Source organism: Zootoca vivipara, chromosome 6, assembly GCF_963506605.1.
Source record: "Zootoca vivipara chromosome 6, rZooViv1.1, whole genome shotgun sequence".
NCBI classification, from domain to species: Eukaryota; Metazoa; Chordata; class Lepidosauria; order Squamata; family Lacertidae; genus Zootoca; species Zootoca vivipara.
The window spans coordinates 37,505,512-37,523,412 of NC_083281.1; the positions used below are offsets into that span (position 1 = coordinate 37,505,512).

Genomic DNA, 17,901 nt, shown 5'->3' on the forward strand with positions numbered 1-17,901 from the left:
TTACTCCCAATACTTACTGGTCCAATCATTAATTGCAGTGCCGTGAAGTAACTGTCAACCTCAAAAGCTCAAGCTCAGTGCCAGTTAGGGGGATCCAAAAAATGCAATTGATGTCATCTGTCTCCTGGCTTGGGGACATTGGCAAATATCTTTTGGCATTGATCATTCCTTGCAACATACTGAGAAAAAATCCATGATGCTAAAATGCTGAGTATATACTGGGCATACAAACTCTCTTGGCACTGGGTTGCAAGCATTGTGAACTTTGGTGGGAGGGAGCAGAATAGTAACACACCTTTCTGCTTCATTCCATAGACCCTTGGGTGAAGGGAATATCTAAAGTAAATCAAATTGGCAGTTTTAGGGCCAAAACAAATAGCTCTTATCTCAGAGCCACAGGCTTCTGTTGCTTTAGTGGTATAAATGCACATAGGGCAGTGCTGCAAGTCACCCGTGCAGGCCAAGCTAAGTCAAACCCCTGTGTGAGCAGGAGACACCAGAGTGCAAAAATGGGACCTTTGCGAAGAGGAAGCCTGATGGGACAGGTATACTTTTCAAAAATAGGTACAAATAGTATGTGTAATAAGTTGTTTCAGCTATTAGAAAAAACCACGGTTATCTCTTGTATCTCCATTCGGGAACACCTGAAGAAGGATGCATAGTACCATACTGTATAGGTTGGGTTTTTTTTAAGGCGACTATAAATATGTTAGGGACCCAGGTGGCACTGTGGGTTAAACCATAGAGTCTAGGGCTTGCTGAACAGAAGGTCGGCGGTTCGAATCCCTGCAACGGGGTGAGCTCCCGTTGCTCGGTCCCAGCTCCTGCCCACCTAGCAGTTCGAAAGCACATCAAAGTGCAAGTAGATAAATAGGGACCGCTCCGGCGGGAAGGTAAACAGCGTTTCCGCGCGCTGCTCTGGTTCGCCAGAAGCAGCTTTGTCATGCTGGCCACACGCATGTCTGCGGACAAATGCTGGCTCCCTCGGCCTATAGAGCGAGATGAGCGCCGCAACCCCAGAGTCGGACATGACTGGACCTGATGGTCAGGGGCCCCTTTACCTATAAATCTGTTAGGCTGATAAGTGTAGCAAGCAAAATGAGATCCAATTGATTATGTGTCATTACATTGCTTTCTTCAGCCTCTTAGTAAGTTGTGAAGAACACAAAGCAGGGCATTAAGGTGGCATCAGGTATTTGGAAGGGATTTTCAGGTACGAGCAGCAGCAGTTGAGAGTGGTCAAAAGCCATGTAGGGCTGCCGTCCCTATTGTGCAGAAGCTCAGATTGTTAGCAGGAAACTTCATAGTAGCCATGTGACTAATGCTAAGAGGTGGAAAAGTTATGGGGCAGAGAAATAACAGGAAATCAGGCTTGACCAGGAAGAGCTTTGAAGGTGAGGGATTTGTTTCGGATGTTAAGGTTCAAGCATACCTCAAATATGCAAAATAAAAAAATTCCTTCAGTAGCACCTTAAAGACCAACTAAGTTTTTATTTTGGTATGAGCTTTCGTGTGCATGCACACTTCTTCAGATACAGTGAAATAGAAGTCCCCCGATGGACTTCCATTTCATGCGGCTCAATGTGGTGCCTTCCATAGTTCTGGTTACAGGTAGGTAGCCGTGTTGGTGCATGCACACGAAAGCTCATACCAAAATAAAAACTTAGTTGGTCTTTAAGGTGCTACTGAAGGAATTTTTTTATTTTACTTCGACCCAGACCAACACGGCTACCTACCTGTAACCTCAAATATGCAAAAATATGAAAATCTGATAGGGAATTCTTTTATGGCGCGGTATCCTGTCCATGTTGCTTGTGTGTCATGCTTACCTTTGTCAAAAACAGTCCATGTTAGTTGTTACCGGTATGCTTGTACAGTATGGGTCTGGTGTCATTTTATACATACAAAGAGCCGGATTTAGGTGTGATGAGGCCCTAAGCTACTGAAGGTAATGGGGCCCTTTATATGTCCGGCTGTCCTTTGTCAACAACTAATTGTTGCTGTTTTTTGTGTTGAATATGTGCTATATGGTAATTTATAGACCTAATAGGTATTTAAGCCATTTGCACATAACAAATAGGAGCCTACACAACACAAAACACTGTTGCTGTATGTAGGTTTTATTTTATTTTATTTTTATCTTATGTACATGTACATAAGATAAAAATGCACATCCAGTTGTTTTTTCCCTTTTAATATTTTTGGGGCCCCAAGAGAGTGGGGCCCTAAGCTACAGCTTGTTTAGCTTATAGGTAAATCCGGCACAGAGCTCTAACAGTTGTAGCCGGTCTTCAGGTGTAGCACCTATTTCCTTCTTGAAAGCCTCCCAGGGGCAACGCCTGCTACTCCGCCAGGGGCGAGGGAGGCACTCTGCACATGCTCAGGCGCAAATAGCATAAAATAAACCGCCACCCTCCCGTGGCGGGGTCTCCCATTCTCGGCCACTTTTCCCCAAGCGGACAGGCAGAGATTCACCAGGTGAAGCCTTGCCCGCATTCCTAGGAAGGCGAACGCGCCAGCGCCGCCCACTCCGCCGCACGCGCATCAAGGGAAGCGGGTCACGTGGAGGAACAAAGCCCTCCCGCCGTCACGTGACCCGATTCCAGTCGCGGACTCTCGCTGGAGAAGGGGAAGAAGCGGCGACATGGTGGCGGCCAAGCGGGCGCTGCCGCGGCTGGTGGCTTCGCTGCGGCCGGTGAGCAGGAGAGCAGAGCTGGGGCGGGTCCAGGTTGGGAAGTGGGACGTTGCTGCTGCTGCTTCGGGAGCTGCGGTTGTGGCGGCTCTCCGTGGGGAGGGGGTGTCCCTAAGCTGCCCTGGCAGTTGCTATGGGGTGGCCTGCGAACGGCAGGGGCCACCTCCAGATGTTTTCTACATCGGCCCCAGACAGGCTGCTTGTAGGGCGAGTGGGGAGCGCACGTTTCAGATTAGTTGTTGCACTGCAACTTCCCGGGCTCCACCAGCTGCAGCCCAGTGTGCAAGATAAACAAACACTTGCAAAGACTCGCAGATTGAGACTGGCTCAAGAGGAACAATTGCACCTTTGGCGGAGAATGGTAGAGGTCCGTTTCGTTTACAAATTCTCCAGAAAACCAAAGATCAGTTCCAAAGGTTTCTGCTAACTTTTGAATCACCGAATAAGAACATGTTTTACGGGTGTATGTATATACAGGGATATAGTTGTTGTTTTTAATGATGCACTTCCCCAGGGGTCTCTGGGGAAATGAATGAATAAAGTGCTGTGAGGCATGAGGAATCATTTGGAGGTGGCCTTATAGTCCTTCCACGCACAAATCCATTCCACTTTAAGCTTTATTCATTTCAGGCTATTAGGATTTCCCCCCCCCCAATGTGAGGGGTGACATTTTGTTGTTGCTGTTCTGAAACAATTGGGAGTCCTTGTTGATCTACTGTAAATCTCCCAGAGATCTACCAGTAGATCATTGTCTACATTCTGCCCACCCTTCCAAAAATGCTAGGACAGATGTCAAACTTAGTTGAATCTACTCTATATTTTGGGTTTTGCCCTCCGTGAATTGGTTTTAACCTCTTATGAATATGTCCTGTCCTGAACCCCATTTAAAGACATCCAAATCGGGGACCATCACTACATCTTATGGAAGCAAATCCTTTAGTTTAGCTATGTATTGTACCAACATGGACTTCCGTATGTCTTTTCATTAATTATTCATTAGGCATGTTGACTGATAAGAACATTGTGAAAATGTATTGTTCATCCCAGTTGTAAATAAATAAATATATCATTTCTCTCCTCCCCTCTACAGCTCAGCTCAACAGCAGCTGGTACGCTTCCCAAATATGTGAAAATAGTTGAGGTCGGTCCAAGAGATGGCTTGCAAAATGAAAAGGTAAATGACTCCTGATAAGCTATTTGTCTTGTTCCTGAAACTTACAGTAGTTTGTTCTCATGAACCTGCTCTTTCCACATCTGCACAGTTTTAATTTTGCTGCCAACTAGAACATGGGTCACAGCTCAAAAATTCCATCCTCACCCTTTTGCCTTACTTGGTCTGTTTCTGGCAATTCCTGTGTATTGATCACTAGAAATGCATCAATCCAGGCTGGTGAGTCACATTGGGGTAGGCAACCTAAGGCCCATGGGCCGTATGCGGCCCAATCGCCTTCTCAATCCGGCCCGTGGATGGTCCAGGAATCAGCATGTTTTTACATGAGTAGAATGTGTCCTTTTATTTAAAATGCATCTCTGGGTTATTTGTGGGGCATAGGAATTCGTTCATTTTTTGCCCTTCAAAATACAGTCCAGCCCACCACATGGTCTGAGGGATGGTGGACCGGCCCACGGCTGAAAAAGCTTGCTGATCCCCTGGGACTCACCTCAGAGACTTCAGCCTGGGCAAACTGCAGTCTCTACTGCTCAATTTCTCATTTGTTCATTTCAATACAGCAGCTTATATAAATTAAATCGGCCTGTGAAATGGATACAACCTATTGCGCAGCTGATGCAAAGATGCCATGAACCATCATAAGGAGCACCTTGAGAGATAACATTTCATAACATGCTCTAATCTAACATTTTGTGATCTTTGTTGCATTTCATCAGATTCATATGGGCATGCACAGTAGTATGTACAATGTTTGCAGGTTGAAAAGCACTAAGCATTATGCAGACCTTGATAGTTTTCATTTTTAAGGATTTAAGGTGGCATTGTGATCAGGAGACTGGCACCCTAATGAGTGATGCTGACAATAACATTTAGTATTTATGTTCCTCTTTCTTTGCTTAAAATGCTTTTGCATACCTTATTTTTGTTCTAAACATGTAAGGTAGGTCAGTGGTGTTATACCCATATTGCAGATGAGACATTGAGGCTCAGAGAATAGTTTGCCCTAAACTCCTTCCATAGCAGAGGCAAGATTTGAACTGGGCACTTCCTGGTTCATAGCAAGCTTAGCTTCTTAGCCACTACATTTTACCAGCTCTTGCCTTGAAATGGCATAATTCAGAAATATTGAAGGATTTCTGTACTAGGATGAGAAGCTACAAGAGCCAGGCATGGAGTCAGAATTGTCCTGGCTAACTCTGGCTTCAGTGGGAGCCTTTGCAGCTTGTAGGATGTGTATGGTTTTGTTTATGCCCGTGAACCATATCTTGGAAGTTCCATTGGGGGATTTTAGCAGTCTTAACCTGCACCCCATGGAGATACTGACTTCATAAAGGCATAATGAAAAATCATGTTGGAATACCAAGAATACGTCCCCATCAGGCCAGTGGTCTTTCTAGCCCCACACCTGGATTCCCAAGTCGCCAACACAATGTACCTGAGAAGCCCACATGAGAGTAATGGGCCTCTCCTGCTGCTGTTGCTTCATAGCAACTGGTATTCAGAGGCATAATGCTTCTAAACTGGGAGGTTGCCTGTTGGCATCTTGACTAGCAGCCATTGATAGACCACTTGTCCTCCCTGAATTTCTCTGATCCCCTTCTAAAGCTATTTAATCATTGCAGGTAGCCAACTAGGTAAAATAGTACAAGTTCTGACCTACGGTAACTCTGGAGAGAGAGAGAGAAATCTCTCCAAATACACAAAGTCAGAGCCAGCAAGTTTGTTTAAGGCCTGACGTGAATGTTTACCCATTGCAAAGTCTGTCCACCGTTACCAGGTTGCAAAACAGGAAATCTTTGTCCCTCTGGCAGGCTGTTTGGTGCGCAAAGCTCACAGTGATGCAAAATTGACTAACAACGTAAGCTCCACTGAGGTCAGCGTGGCCGGTTCTTATGCATTTATTGTTTATTATATTAAGAGATTTTTAGTCTTCTCCAGTCTCAAAAGCTCAAGGTCAGATGCAGTATAAAAATTAAAGAAATGCAAAAAAAGGTTGTGGTAATTCATCTATCTGTAAAAAACAACAACCCAAGACCATTGTATAAAGATCCCAGCCATTTCCACTCCCTTGTCTCCAATAAGAGGCATCCTTCTTGCCTTCCAGTTTGTGATCCTCCACCTCAGTGGCCTTCCCCATCCCTTCCCACTTTTGTTCTACTCCAGGGAAGGGTTTGATTAGACTTTCTGGAAGGGATTGTGGAATTGCTATAAGTGGGAAATGTGTTTCTCTCTTTTTGTAGAATATCGTCCCCACCCATGTGAAAATTGACTTAATCAACCTGCTGTCGGAAACGGGTCTTTCGGTCATAGAAGCTACCAGTTTTGTGTCTCCCAAATGGGTTCCTCAGGTCAGTATGGGTGAGCCTCAAATTCACGTTGCTGACGCAGTGAAGAGAGCAGGTCCCTGCTTCTCCCGTAAACTTGCTGGGTGGCTTAGATAAATTACTGTGTCTCCTTTCATAGGTTGCATTTGCATATAGGTAATTCCAAACCATAGTTTAGTGCAGGTCTGGGAAGCTGGGAGCCACACTCTGATTCTCAGGACTTCCCCCCCCCCCTCCCCAGGGCTGCTAAGCGTAATGTGGCTATGCAGCAATTTAACACAGCAGCATGCAGAGGGGTTGTTTCTGTTATAAAAAGTTTCTGACCTTCGTAGATTACTGAGCATCATTCTCAAAGCCGCCTGTTATTGTAAAACGTTGTTCGGAAAGCTAGAGTCCCTCTTTAAAAACCAGCTAATAATGGAAGTGGAGCTTGTAAGAGGAACCTGCTTTTCATTGGGGAAAGTCTGTCTTGAATATGCCAACATTATAAAAATACTTTTCATCTGTCGCCTAACAACCCTATTTCTTTTTCTCATTTTGATCTGCAAGGGTTTGGAAGCGTTAAGGTGCTCCCCTCTTTACCAGTGGAAAATTAAAATCCTGTCTTTTATGTTCTTCGTTTTGCAACTTAGATGGCTGATCATACTGAAGTCATGCAAGGGATTCGGAAGGTTCCTGGGATCAGCTACCCTGTTTTGACTCCCAACCTCAAAGGCTTCCAAGCAGCGGTAAGGAAGATGGCAGTGCAGAAGCTCTGAGGTCATGGCTTTAGTAGAGATCTTTAAAGTGAGAAATACACAACTATGAATGTAATTCCATATCCTATTCCAGGTATGGTGGACCTGACCTGGACAGGCAGCTCATATATTTAAATAGAGGAGGCACATCTTCTCCCCCCCCCCCCCCGGCCGAATTGAACTCAGTGAAGGTGCTTGTATATGTAAAAACCTGTAGGCCATGCTGGGAAAAGTCTCTCCAGCATCACAGGAATCTTAATTAGCTGAATGTAGCCTTAAATCGGGTCAACTAGGCCCATTTTGGTACGGTTTTTGTACATTATTTATTTATTGATTGTATTGATTAGTCATTTTTTTCCAGAAAGGTGAAATCAGGGTGACTTACAAATAGTAACTTTTAAAATGAGTGAAAAGAAGAATAAACACAACCTAAAATGTTAGTGCCAATAATACGTATAATAAATCAGATCCACCCCTCTAAAACAGAGGTCCCCTACCCTGCACCTTGCAAAGGCGTTCACTGCTGCCCCAGGCAGGTGTCCCAGACTCTAAGCTTTTTTCAAAAAAACAAAACAACCCAGTCTCTATTCCTCATAGGAAGAAAGTTTTTTGGGGGAAATGTTCAGGTACCTTCTAATCAATTTCTGTGGAATGAAAGCGAGTGTGATGTTGCCACCTGGTGCCGTGAAATCCCTCCTGTTATTACACAGCAACATCATTTATACGTGTAGAATCAATATTATGTGATCTCCACAACCAGGAGTAGCCGGACATAGCTGACTTCCCATGGTTAGCATGAGGTTGTTGGGGAGGTACCATACTTTTCCATCTATAAGACGCCCCTGTGTATAAGACTACCCCTCAAATTTTAGAATAAGGGGGTAGATGGCTCAGAGTTGTTGAGCTTTTTTTGTGGAGGATTGCCCAGGGTTGTTGAGCTTTCTTTTCGGGAGGGATTGCCTAAATTTGCTCACCCCCACATGATGCAAAATCAGCCTCCCGTCTGTCCCATCGCCGGCAGAAGCTGCCAATCGCCCACCCAGCTGCCAGGGTGTCAGCCAATCAACACCGCCCATTGACGCAGCAACCAATAACATGCACAGTAGAACCAGAGGGCCTTCTTAGTAGTGGCACCCGCCCTGTGGAACGCCCTCCCACCAGATGTCAAAGAGAAAAACAACTACCAGACTTTCAGAAGACATCTGAAGGCAGCCCTGTTTAGGGAAGCTTTTAATGTTTAATAGATTATTGCATTTTAATGTTCTGCTCTGTTGGAAGCTGCCCAGAGTGGCTGGGGAAACTCAACCAGATGGGCGGGGTATAAATAATAATAATAATAATAATATATAATTATTATTATTATTATTAGTGATTTACAGCCGCGGCAGCAACCAATCAAACATCCACCCTATGCACTACCCATGTATAAGACGACCCCCACTTTTAAGCATGATTTTTAAAGAAAAAACACAGTCTTATACATGGAAAAGTCCAGTTAACTAATTTTGTGTTATGCCACGCTGCCCCTAGCCATTTTGTGACTGGCCCCCCACAGCGCTTCTCAACATTCGAAAAGTGACCCCAATCCGAAAAGGTTGGCGACCCCTGCATTAAAAGATAAGCAGAAAATCAAGATTGCTTGCAGTCACCACAATTAACAATTAAATTGCTGTCACGCACCACCACCTGAGTTCACTTATCAGAGGGAGTGATATATAGGGCATATTCCCTGTATTGACAGGTGGCAGCAGGAGCTAAGGAGGTGTCAATCTTCGGGGCAGCATCAGAACTTTTCACAAAGAAGAACATCAACTGTTCCATTGAGGAGAGCCTGAACAGATTCAGTGACGTCCTGAGTGCAGCTAGAGAAACCAGCATCCCGGTCCGAGGGTGAGCTTTAGAGCCATGTGCTAACTGAGTTGTTGAACGATCTTCTCTATCTGCTGATCTACCGTGATTTATTTATTATTGTTGCATTTACATTTACAAATGTGCCGGTGAAGTTTGGGAGAGGGATTGCAGAACCAAAATACTGGATCATCTCTGAGATGGCCTGAAGGAAGGAGCTTTCCATAACATGGTCCTGATAAGTCATAACTGGGGGTAGCCATCGGTTGCTGTCTTTCATGTACGTGAGGAAGTAGCTGCCGCTCCCCAGTAGGTGGGTGAGGGAGCTCTTCACATTTTATGTGATGGAGTGAAGATTCTGGTGTATATAAACAGGCTGCGGTGAGGTTTTCATACCACAGGCTTGGCCGTAAATCCCTAGGAGCACGCCAATGCTATTTTCATTCTGCAAATGATTTATAGGTCACGTGTGAGGCCAGTAGCCTGAGGCTGCCATTCTGGTTGTGTAAAAGCCATTTGAAACTCCTGCATGTACAGTATTAGGTATAATAATACCTGTGTTCCCCCCCCCCTGCGTGCAGGTATGTCTCCTGTGTCCTTGGCTGCCCATATGAAGGCAAGATTGCTCCGGCTAAAGTAGCAGAAGTGAGTATATGTTGCAGTTGGAAGGTGTGGCATCCATTGTGCACCCAGCATCAATACTGAAAGGCATTTGTGGGCGGTGGGGGTGGCCTTCTGTCTTGGATATTCTTGGTAACCCCAGTCAGTAAAGGGTCGCACATCAGCACTGCGTGTTGCAGCTGCCGTTGTTTCAGTTTTCATTGCACAGGTGGAAAAAGCAAAAGGCGCCTTTTTTGAGGTGAAATTGCACTTTGCAACGAGCATAGGGCTGCCACCCCAAATGGGTACAGGGATGGGAAGAGCCCAGTACTGGGCCAGGTGAAATAATGGGTTGACTTGGTAAAAGGCAGCTGCATGTATTCCCTGTGCACCCCTTATCCTCACCAGCAGCAGCCAAGAATGCGAAGAGCAGGAAAACACACACTGTAATATTGGGACATGGGGTAAACAGAAGTATAGGTTATGCAAAGGGAGGGTGGAACTCAGCCAGAGGCTCCTGCTTTTTGCATTGTCCCTGTGCTCTTTACATTGTGTAGCTCAAACTTTAAATGGTAGGTTTGCATAGGAAGGGCAGTAGTAGAGCTGCGCAGAAAGTCACAGGTTCAGTCCCTACCCTCTCCAAGTAGGTCTGGGGACGACCCTGTCTGAGATCCTGTAGAGCCACTGCCACTCAATCTCAACCAGGGTTTCCCAAACGTGGATCTCCAGCTGCTTTTGGACTACAACTCCCATCATCCCTACCTAGTAGGACCTGTGATCAGGGATGATGGGAGTTGTAGTCCAAAAACAGCTGGAGACCTAAGTATGGGAAACTCTGCTCTAAACAACACTGAGCTAGACGGGCCGGTGGTCTGACTTGGTGTCAGGCAGCTTTGTGTGTTGGAAATTCTGTAACTGTTCTGTTCTCTGCTGCAGGTTTCAAAGAAAATGTATGCCATGGGGTGCTATGAGATTTCCCTTGGCGATACCATCGGGGTTGGGACCCCCGGCAACATGAAGGACATGCTGTCTGCTGTCATGAAGGAGGTGCCTCTTGGAGCACTGGCTGTTCACTGCCATGACACTTATGGGCAGGCACTCGCCAACACGCTGGTAGCGCTTCAGGTGACTTCCTCGCTGTTTTCATAGCTCAAGACATAATAATTCACTAAAATGGGTGGCGCAAATCCACCCATCCAATCCACACGCTAGCCACGAACAAGCCCTGGTCATTGGCCAATCTTGCCTGGGATAGAGATCATCTATTTATTTTGACAGTTTATGTATCGCTTACTTAGAATTCACGAAGAGTCGGACACGACTAAACAACAACAATTAGAATTGCCTGTAAGCCATGTACAAGAAACCCAGTACAGTGCAGATAAAAATCAATTGAAACAAACAAAAGATTAGAGTAAAATGCCTTCTGGAATTAAAAACAGTCTTCAGTAGGAAGTAGGAACAAAGAGGGGACCTGTCTGACCTCAGCTGGAAGGAAGTTCTATAAAATCGGGTCCTCTGAATGCACAGCTCCTGGCACATATAAGCCGTGCATCTGAGCCATGGGCGACCACTAACAGTGACTCTCCAAAGAGCTCAGTGACCTGGAATGGGTAAAAGGGTCCCTGGGGCATGTTTTGGCCCCACAAAAGGCATTCGGACTACATATAAAACAGGATCCACACAGAAGGAATGCTCTTAGGAGCGTCTCCAGCATACATCCACCTTCCCCAAATCATAAAAGAATTTCTGATACCCTGGAAGAAAGGGGCGGCGGCCTGTTTTTTGTTTTGTTTTTTTCAAAAGATAAGGTTGGCAGAACCCCTTACTTGGATTTTCAGTCTAATTCAGCGATGGGAAACCTGTGGATTTCCCAGTTGTTGGTTCACAGCTCCCCTCATCCCTGGCCACTGGCCATGCTGGCTGGGGCTGATGAGAGCTAGGAACCGCCCACATCAAAAGGGCCACCGGTTCCACATCCCTGGTCTAGTTAATCAGCCCATAAGTTGCTATTTCACTGGACGGACCAGGCAGGACTTTTCCTTAGAACGGCTCTGCTTCTGTTTGCAGATGGGTGTGAATGTGGTTGATTCCTCAGTCGCTGGCCTTGGTGGCTGCCCCTATGCCCAAGGAGCATCTGGGAATGTGGCCACGGAAGACATGGTGTACATGCTCAATGGTCTTGGCATCCACACTGTAAGTACTTAGTCATAGGAGGGGGACACACTTGTCTTGGCTTTGGGAGTTAGTACAAGGCACGCTTGTCTTTATTTTGCTTTGATAGAGATGGGTGTCTGTTGCCCTCATTGGCTGATCAGCTGCGATTGTACTTGATGTCTCTCCTAACTAGAGCATCCAGCCGAGCTTTATCTGCCACTGTGTGTAAAGTTGTATATGTGTTGGTAGAAACAGGTTGTCTGAAGTTTTCAACTGCCTCAAAATTATATTCTTCTGAGTAAGGGCTGTGTCTTTGGTCACCTTCATACCATCCATTTAAAGCACTCCTATGCCACTTTTAAGTCTACCCCCCCCCCAAAATAAAAAATAAATCCTGGGAAGTGAATTTTGTTAGGGGTGTGCATAGTTGTCAGGAGACCCTTACAGATGCAATTCTCAGAGTGGTTTAACAACCAACCCGTCTTGCCAGGGAACTCTAGGAATTGTATTTTTGGGGGGAAAATAGGGGTCTCATAATGAGCTCTGTTAACAAACTACAGTTCCCGGGATACTTTGACGGAAGCCATGGTTGTTAACACGGTATAGGAGTACTTTAAATTCATGGTGCGGATGTGACCTCTTGAGGAAGAGCACGTTTTGGGGTGTAGAAGGTCTTTGGTTTAATTCTCTGCATCTCCCCTTTTTTTTTTTAAAAAAAAAAGAAAGTAAGTGGGAAGACCTTACTGGGCTGGAAAGACGAGTGTCTGAATCTATGGACAGCAGCTGACAGTCAAAAGAGCAGGCAGTACTAGACTAGAAGGACAAATGATCTGATGTCATTTAATGCAGCTTTGTATGTACAAGTAAGCAGCTGTGTCTCTTTTCTTCTTCCCTATGAAGGGTGTGGACCTCACGAAACTTCTGGAAGCAGGAACCTTTATTTGCAAGGCCTTGAACAGGAGGACCAATTCGAAAGTGGCACAGGCCTCCTGCAAACTGTGAAGCAAAGCAGTGCCTTTACGGGACTTGTTGGAAGCGAAATTACAAGCGGCACTCTGGAATCTGCCATGTTTGCACTTGCTCTCCTCTCCTAACTTTATTTAAGCACTCTCCAGTGGTCTCCGGGCTCGACGGCAGGAAGATGAGGCAGCCAAATTTTACCCTGAAAAGAGACATTAAAAAAGTAGTCTAGAGCACTGTATTTGCACTTGGTTGGATATCTTGGGCTTTGCAAAGAACCTGAGTCCTTCCCACAGGTCACAACTTGCCTCCAAGGAACAAATTTGTTGCAGTGGGTCATAAAAAGAGCCCTGCTGGGTTGGGCCAAAGGCCTATTATATTCCAGCATTTTGTTCTCACAGTGGCTAACCAGAGCCCTATGGGACGCTCACAAGCAGGACCTGAGGGCTCTCCTCATCTGAGGTTTGCGCCAAATGATATTCAGATTTATACTGCTTCTGACAGTGGAGGGACAACCTAGCCATAGTGGTTCATAGCCTTATCTACCATGAATTTGCCTTTTAAAGACATCCAAGTTGGGGGGGGGGTTGTCACTACATATTTTGGGAGCAAATGCCCTCGTTTAAGAACTGCAGTTTGTGAAGAAGCACTTTCTTTTCCCTGTCTTGACTCTTCCAACATCAATTGGAGCTTTTTAAAACATTCATCTTCATGGGAGCATCCTGAGTTCCTATATACCTCTACCCTTATTTGTATTTTTGGACCCTACATTTGCTTGGGCCATAATTTTATCTTTTCCTCTTCTCTCATTCGGAGTCTCCCATGTGACATTGTGGTTGTGTCAACAGTGCGCTGCGGAGTTTAACCCCCCCCCCGATGCCTTTCTCAATCAACTCATGGGGATATAAGTGGGCAACCCAAAGCAGGCAATAGTTTTTGCCTTCTGTTCACCACACCTATCCCAAGGCTGTCCCACTTGCAAAAAAAGAATCAACCAATTAAATATGCTTCTTTCTATATCTAAAAGCAAGTACTGTAGCCTCTCTGAAACCTTTGCTGAAATCTTCTTGTTGGGCCTCAGAGGGTGGGAGCCTGGTCTGACTCCCAATTCCTGTCCCCCAAAGACTCCCTCTCATAGGACAAGCCCATCACAAGCTCCTCCTGCTGCCAGTGTTCATGCCAGTTCAGCCTCCCCACATTCTGTGGGGCATGCTCAGTTTCCTACCTGCTTCATTCCTCCTTGCGCCAGTAGGGGGTGATGGCTTCCAATCCTGGGAGAAGAGGTGTAGCTGGGTTTGTGTGCCACTGAGGGATGGTGTGCCTGCCCCTAGATTTGGGCCGCTGCAGCTGATTGATCCTTGCACTGTTCCAGCCCCTGACCCAGATTGCCAGCTAAGGGGGGTGGCTTCCTTTCACGCTTGTCCCTCTGCTCCATTTTCCTCCCCCTACCCCTTTTCGTTCTCCAGGAGTTGGTGTCAGAATGGCAATGGCAACCTTCCTTCCCTGGTACAAAGCTGCACCAGCTATGCTTACTTCCAGCCAAAAATAAATGATACCATGGGTGACACAGCTGCTAATAGCTTGGTGCGGATAATGCCAAGGTTCCATGTTTGATCCCCGTATGGGACAGCTGCATATTCCTGCATTGCAGGCGGTTGGACTCGATCAGGCGTCCCCAAACTTCGGCCCTCCAGATGTTTTAGACTACAATTCCCATCATCCCTGACCACTGGTCCTATTATCTAGGGATCATGGGAGTTGTAGGCCAAAACATCTGGAGGGCCACAGTTTGGGGGTGCCTGGACTAGTTGATCCTCAGGGTCCCAACTTTACAATTCTGTGATTCTGTGTCATCCTAATGTCCATATGGCGCTCACCCGTTTGCTTCCCAATTCCTTCACTGCTTATAGTTCCCTTTCCCTTCCTTTGTTAGGTTCTTAAGTCTTTCTGAAGATGAGGAACTGCAAAGGCTCCAGGGCTTGATAGCTTTCCAGCAATTCTAACAGACCTGTGCTAGAGGAATTGGTGCCAAACTATTGTTAGCTTCTTGTTGCTGGGGAAATCCTTCAGAACTGGTTAGAGCAAAGGTAGCACTCCAGCTGTTTTGGGACTACAACTCCCATAATCCCTAGCTAACAGTACCAGTGGTCAGGGATGATGGAAATTGTAGTCCCAAAACAGCTGGAGGGCCAAGTTTGGCCATGCCTGCCTTAGGGGTACATGTGGTGTTCAATATGCCAGGCACATGTGTTGATACCCATGCTGGCTAGGGCTGATGGGAGTAGGATGTCCAGCACATCTGGAGGGCTGAAATAGAATATTTGGAAAGGGGTTGTTCTGGTTTTTTAATATATAAAGTAAATGGAAGGGAATTATTAGGTAAATAAGCAAGTTGTGCCTGGTCTTGGACAGGGATGGCTTGGCCACTGTGACCCCTGCATTGGTAACCTCAAGGCTGGACTGTTTTAACACACACTATAGGGAGCTGCCCTGAAGGCTATTGTAGAAGCTGCAGCTGGTATGAAATGCAGCTGCTAGGCTACAGGCTGGGGCAACATGCACATGTTACACTAATCTAAGGAGTTGCACTGACTGCAAACAAGCTGCTGGGCCAGGCTTTTAAGGATTTTGGTAATGACTTATACTGCCCTAAGCAACTTGGTACTAGGATCCCTGAGGCTCTTCCTGTTGGGCTGCAGCCTATGGAGCTACAGTTTGCAGCCGCTGGAGGGAGAGTCTTTTCAGTGGTGGCACCCGTACTATTAAACCACCTGCCTTCAGAGAGCAGAAAATATGCCTAAACCTCATTACTTTGTACATCTTAAAAACCAGCACCCAGGATTCTGGTGCTGTTTTGGTTTCAGAATAAAGCTACCCTAGATTTTCAGTTGCGTTTTCTTCCCACATTTTAATGTTTTGATATGTATTTTAATATTATTGTACACCACCTTGAGACTTGATGTGGGAGGTGGTATAGAAATGTTTTAAATAAAGTATTGGTTATAAAATCTGTTGTTCATTTTTGGAATTGCTGTGGGTGGGCAAGGGGAGTGGAATGGAGGGCATATCAGGATCTTAATGAAGAGCACAAGCTTAACTGTGCGATACAGCAGCAAAAAAAGCTAATGCAATCCAAGGCTGCATCAACAAATGTCCAGATCAAGGAACGTAATAGTGCCGCTCTATTCTGCCTCGGTCAGACCACACCTGTAATACTGTGTCCAATTTAAGGAGGGTATTGACAAGCTGAAGTGTACAGAGATTATCAAGAGTCTGGAAACCAAGCCTTACGAGGAACAGTTTTAAAAAATGTTTTCAAGGTCTGCTCCCCTGCGCCTTTAACAGCCTGGAAAGCAGAAATGTAACAGAGAGAGCTTTCCCTATCTCTGTGTATATCCTTATGTCTAGAAAAGCTACACCTGCTAGGTTTTCTTTGCAGGAGCAGGGCAGTAAAAATGTTGGCGGCTCAATTCCTACATTGCTGCTTTTGCAGGGAACAAGAGAATTAAGCTCCGTGCCAGTTCAATCTACTTTCTGGCCCCCATTGCAGGTATGTTGAAACACAGTCACACCCTGTGGGTGTGCAGAGTCAGTTACACGGCTGGGAGCCAACCTGCTTCAGAGAACAGGATATAGAGACTCCAGAGACACAGTTCCTGGTCAGAGATCAAAGGGGGAGGGGCATGATGGAGTAGAACTCACCTGGGCAGGCCAGACACCTGCAAGTGGAAATAAAGCCTTAGGAGGAATGGTTGAAGGAGTTGGGTAAGTTTAGCCTGGAGAAGAGAAGGCCGAGAAGTGATATGATAGCCATCTTCAAATATCTAAAGGGCTGTCACATGGACGATGGAGCAATGCTTGTTTTCTGCTGCTCCAGGAGGTAGGAGCTGAACCAATGGATTCAAATTACAAATAAGAAGATTCCAAGTAAACATCAGGAAGAACTTTCTGACAGAGCTGTTTGACAGTAGTACAGACTCCCTTGGAGGTGACGGACTCTGCTTCCCTGAAGGCATTTTAAACAGAGATTGAACAGCTGTCTACCAGGGATTCTTCAGCCGTAATTCCTGCATTGCAGGGGGCTGGACTAGATAGCCCTTGGAGTCCCTTCCAACTCTTAAGATTCTACGACTTCCTTAACAATGCCCCAAATCTGGAGCTGGGGTGGGAGGGTGGCTCCCAAGAGGGGGAAAAAAACGGGGAGAATAATTTGATAAATCCTGCCTTTGTTTTCTAAGCAGGGTGAGGAAAAAAATTAAGACATTCTTGCATTCGGGGGGGGGGGAGTATTCTCAAATTAGGCACTTTTGTCCATCAAACTGAACTGAATGTTTTCTCCTTAACAATATTTTGCTAACCTATCATCCTGCTACATTACAGGGGGAGATGTTCCTCTCTCTTGTAAACTTCTCTCCTCTTTTCATTTTCAGAAAGCCACTGGAGAAAAAGCAACACAACCAATGTGTGTGAGAGATATATTTTCACTGCCAGTGTTGGTGTGTGTGTGCATGCACACCACACTTCATGTTCAGTGGGCAGGAGAAGGGGCCCTGCACATGTACCTAGGTAGAGCTCCTCCACTTGAAAGGGGACTATTGCCAATTAGGGCTTCTCCTTGTTTGGAAGAGGTCTGCACATGTACATCAGTGTGCTTGTGTAGGGCATTGATCCCCTTCAGTGGAGGGCATAGTTCCTGACTACATTAGATGGTGGGATTTAGACTTATTTCAAGCTGCCTTGTGACCCACTCATGCAGTCTTTGAATGTGGAAGGGGGCCTGTCTGACCCCTTCCCACCCTCCATTAAAGCCCCTTCATACTCTTCAGAAGGGGGTCCACACTTTGAAACGGAAGCATGGCTGACATTGCACTTCCACCAAGTCCTCTCTCCTTTTGCTGTACAGCTCCCCAGTCCCCAACCTCAAGCACATGAGCTAGTTCACTGCTGCTGCACGAAATGGCCATGCTGTTGCGCTCCTCCATGCAAGGAGGATCACTAGCACAATCTGTGCAAAATTAGCAGCCAAACCCAACAAGGGCATGTTCTTGCTAGTTAGCATGAGAAGGGGCTAAGTCCACAGAGCTGTATTGCTGATAGCCAGATACTCAGCCCATAGAAGTGCAATTCATAGAGAGGGCTCTGTGTGATGTCATTTCCCCTCCTCTCCTGGGGAGGAAGCAGCATATAGTACTTCCTGTTCCTCTTGCTTCTCCTTTGACCAGTGTTGGATGCAGGCATGCCTTTGCTTGCCTCACCTTTAGGCACAGGCCTGAAGCTGGTTATATTGTAAATATAAGTATTTTGCCTGCATAGTTGTTACTGCTACTGTTGCTGTGAACCAATCCATGATTATAAAGTAAGTAAATATATTTTCAAACTTACTTCCTTAATTACTCCCTGAATCTTAATGAA

General features: G+C 45.9%; 1 protein-coding gene across 2 annotated transcripts; it reads left to right on the forward strand.

The window, feature by feature from the left end:
• The first annotated feature begins 18 nt into the window (after positions 1–18).
• HMGCL (3-hydroxy-3-methylglutaryl-CoA lyase) lies at positions 19–16,674 on the forward strand. 2 transcript variants are annotated; one of them, XM_035119393.2, is made up of 9 exons: positions 19–2,695; positions 3,783–3,866; positions 6,104–6,211; positions 6,820–6,915; positions 8,666–8,814; positions 9,354–9,417; positions 10,309–10,497; positions 11,443–11,568; positions 12,430–16,674. In XM_035119393.2, exons 1-9 carry the CDS (start codon positions 2,645–2,647, stop codon positions 12,529–12,531), a joined length of 969 nt encoding a protein of 322 aa, XP_034975284.2. In that variant the 5' UTR covers positions 19–2,644; the 3' UTR covers positions 12,532–16,674. The 2 variants fall into 2 exon arrangements, with proteins under 2 accessions (XP_034975284.2, XP_034975285.2); XM_035119394.2 differs by having other exon boundaries at positions 26–545.
• The last annotated feature ends 1,227 nt before the right edge of the window (positions 16,675–17,901 follow it).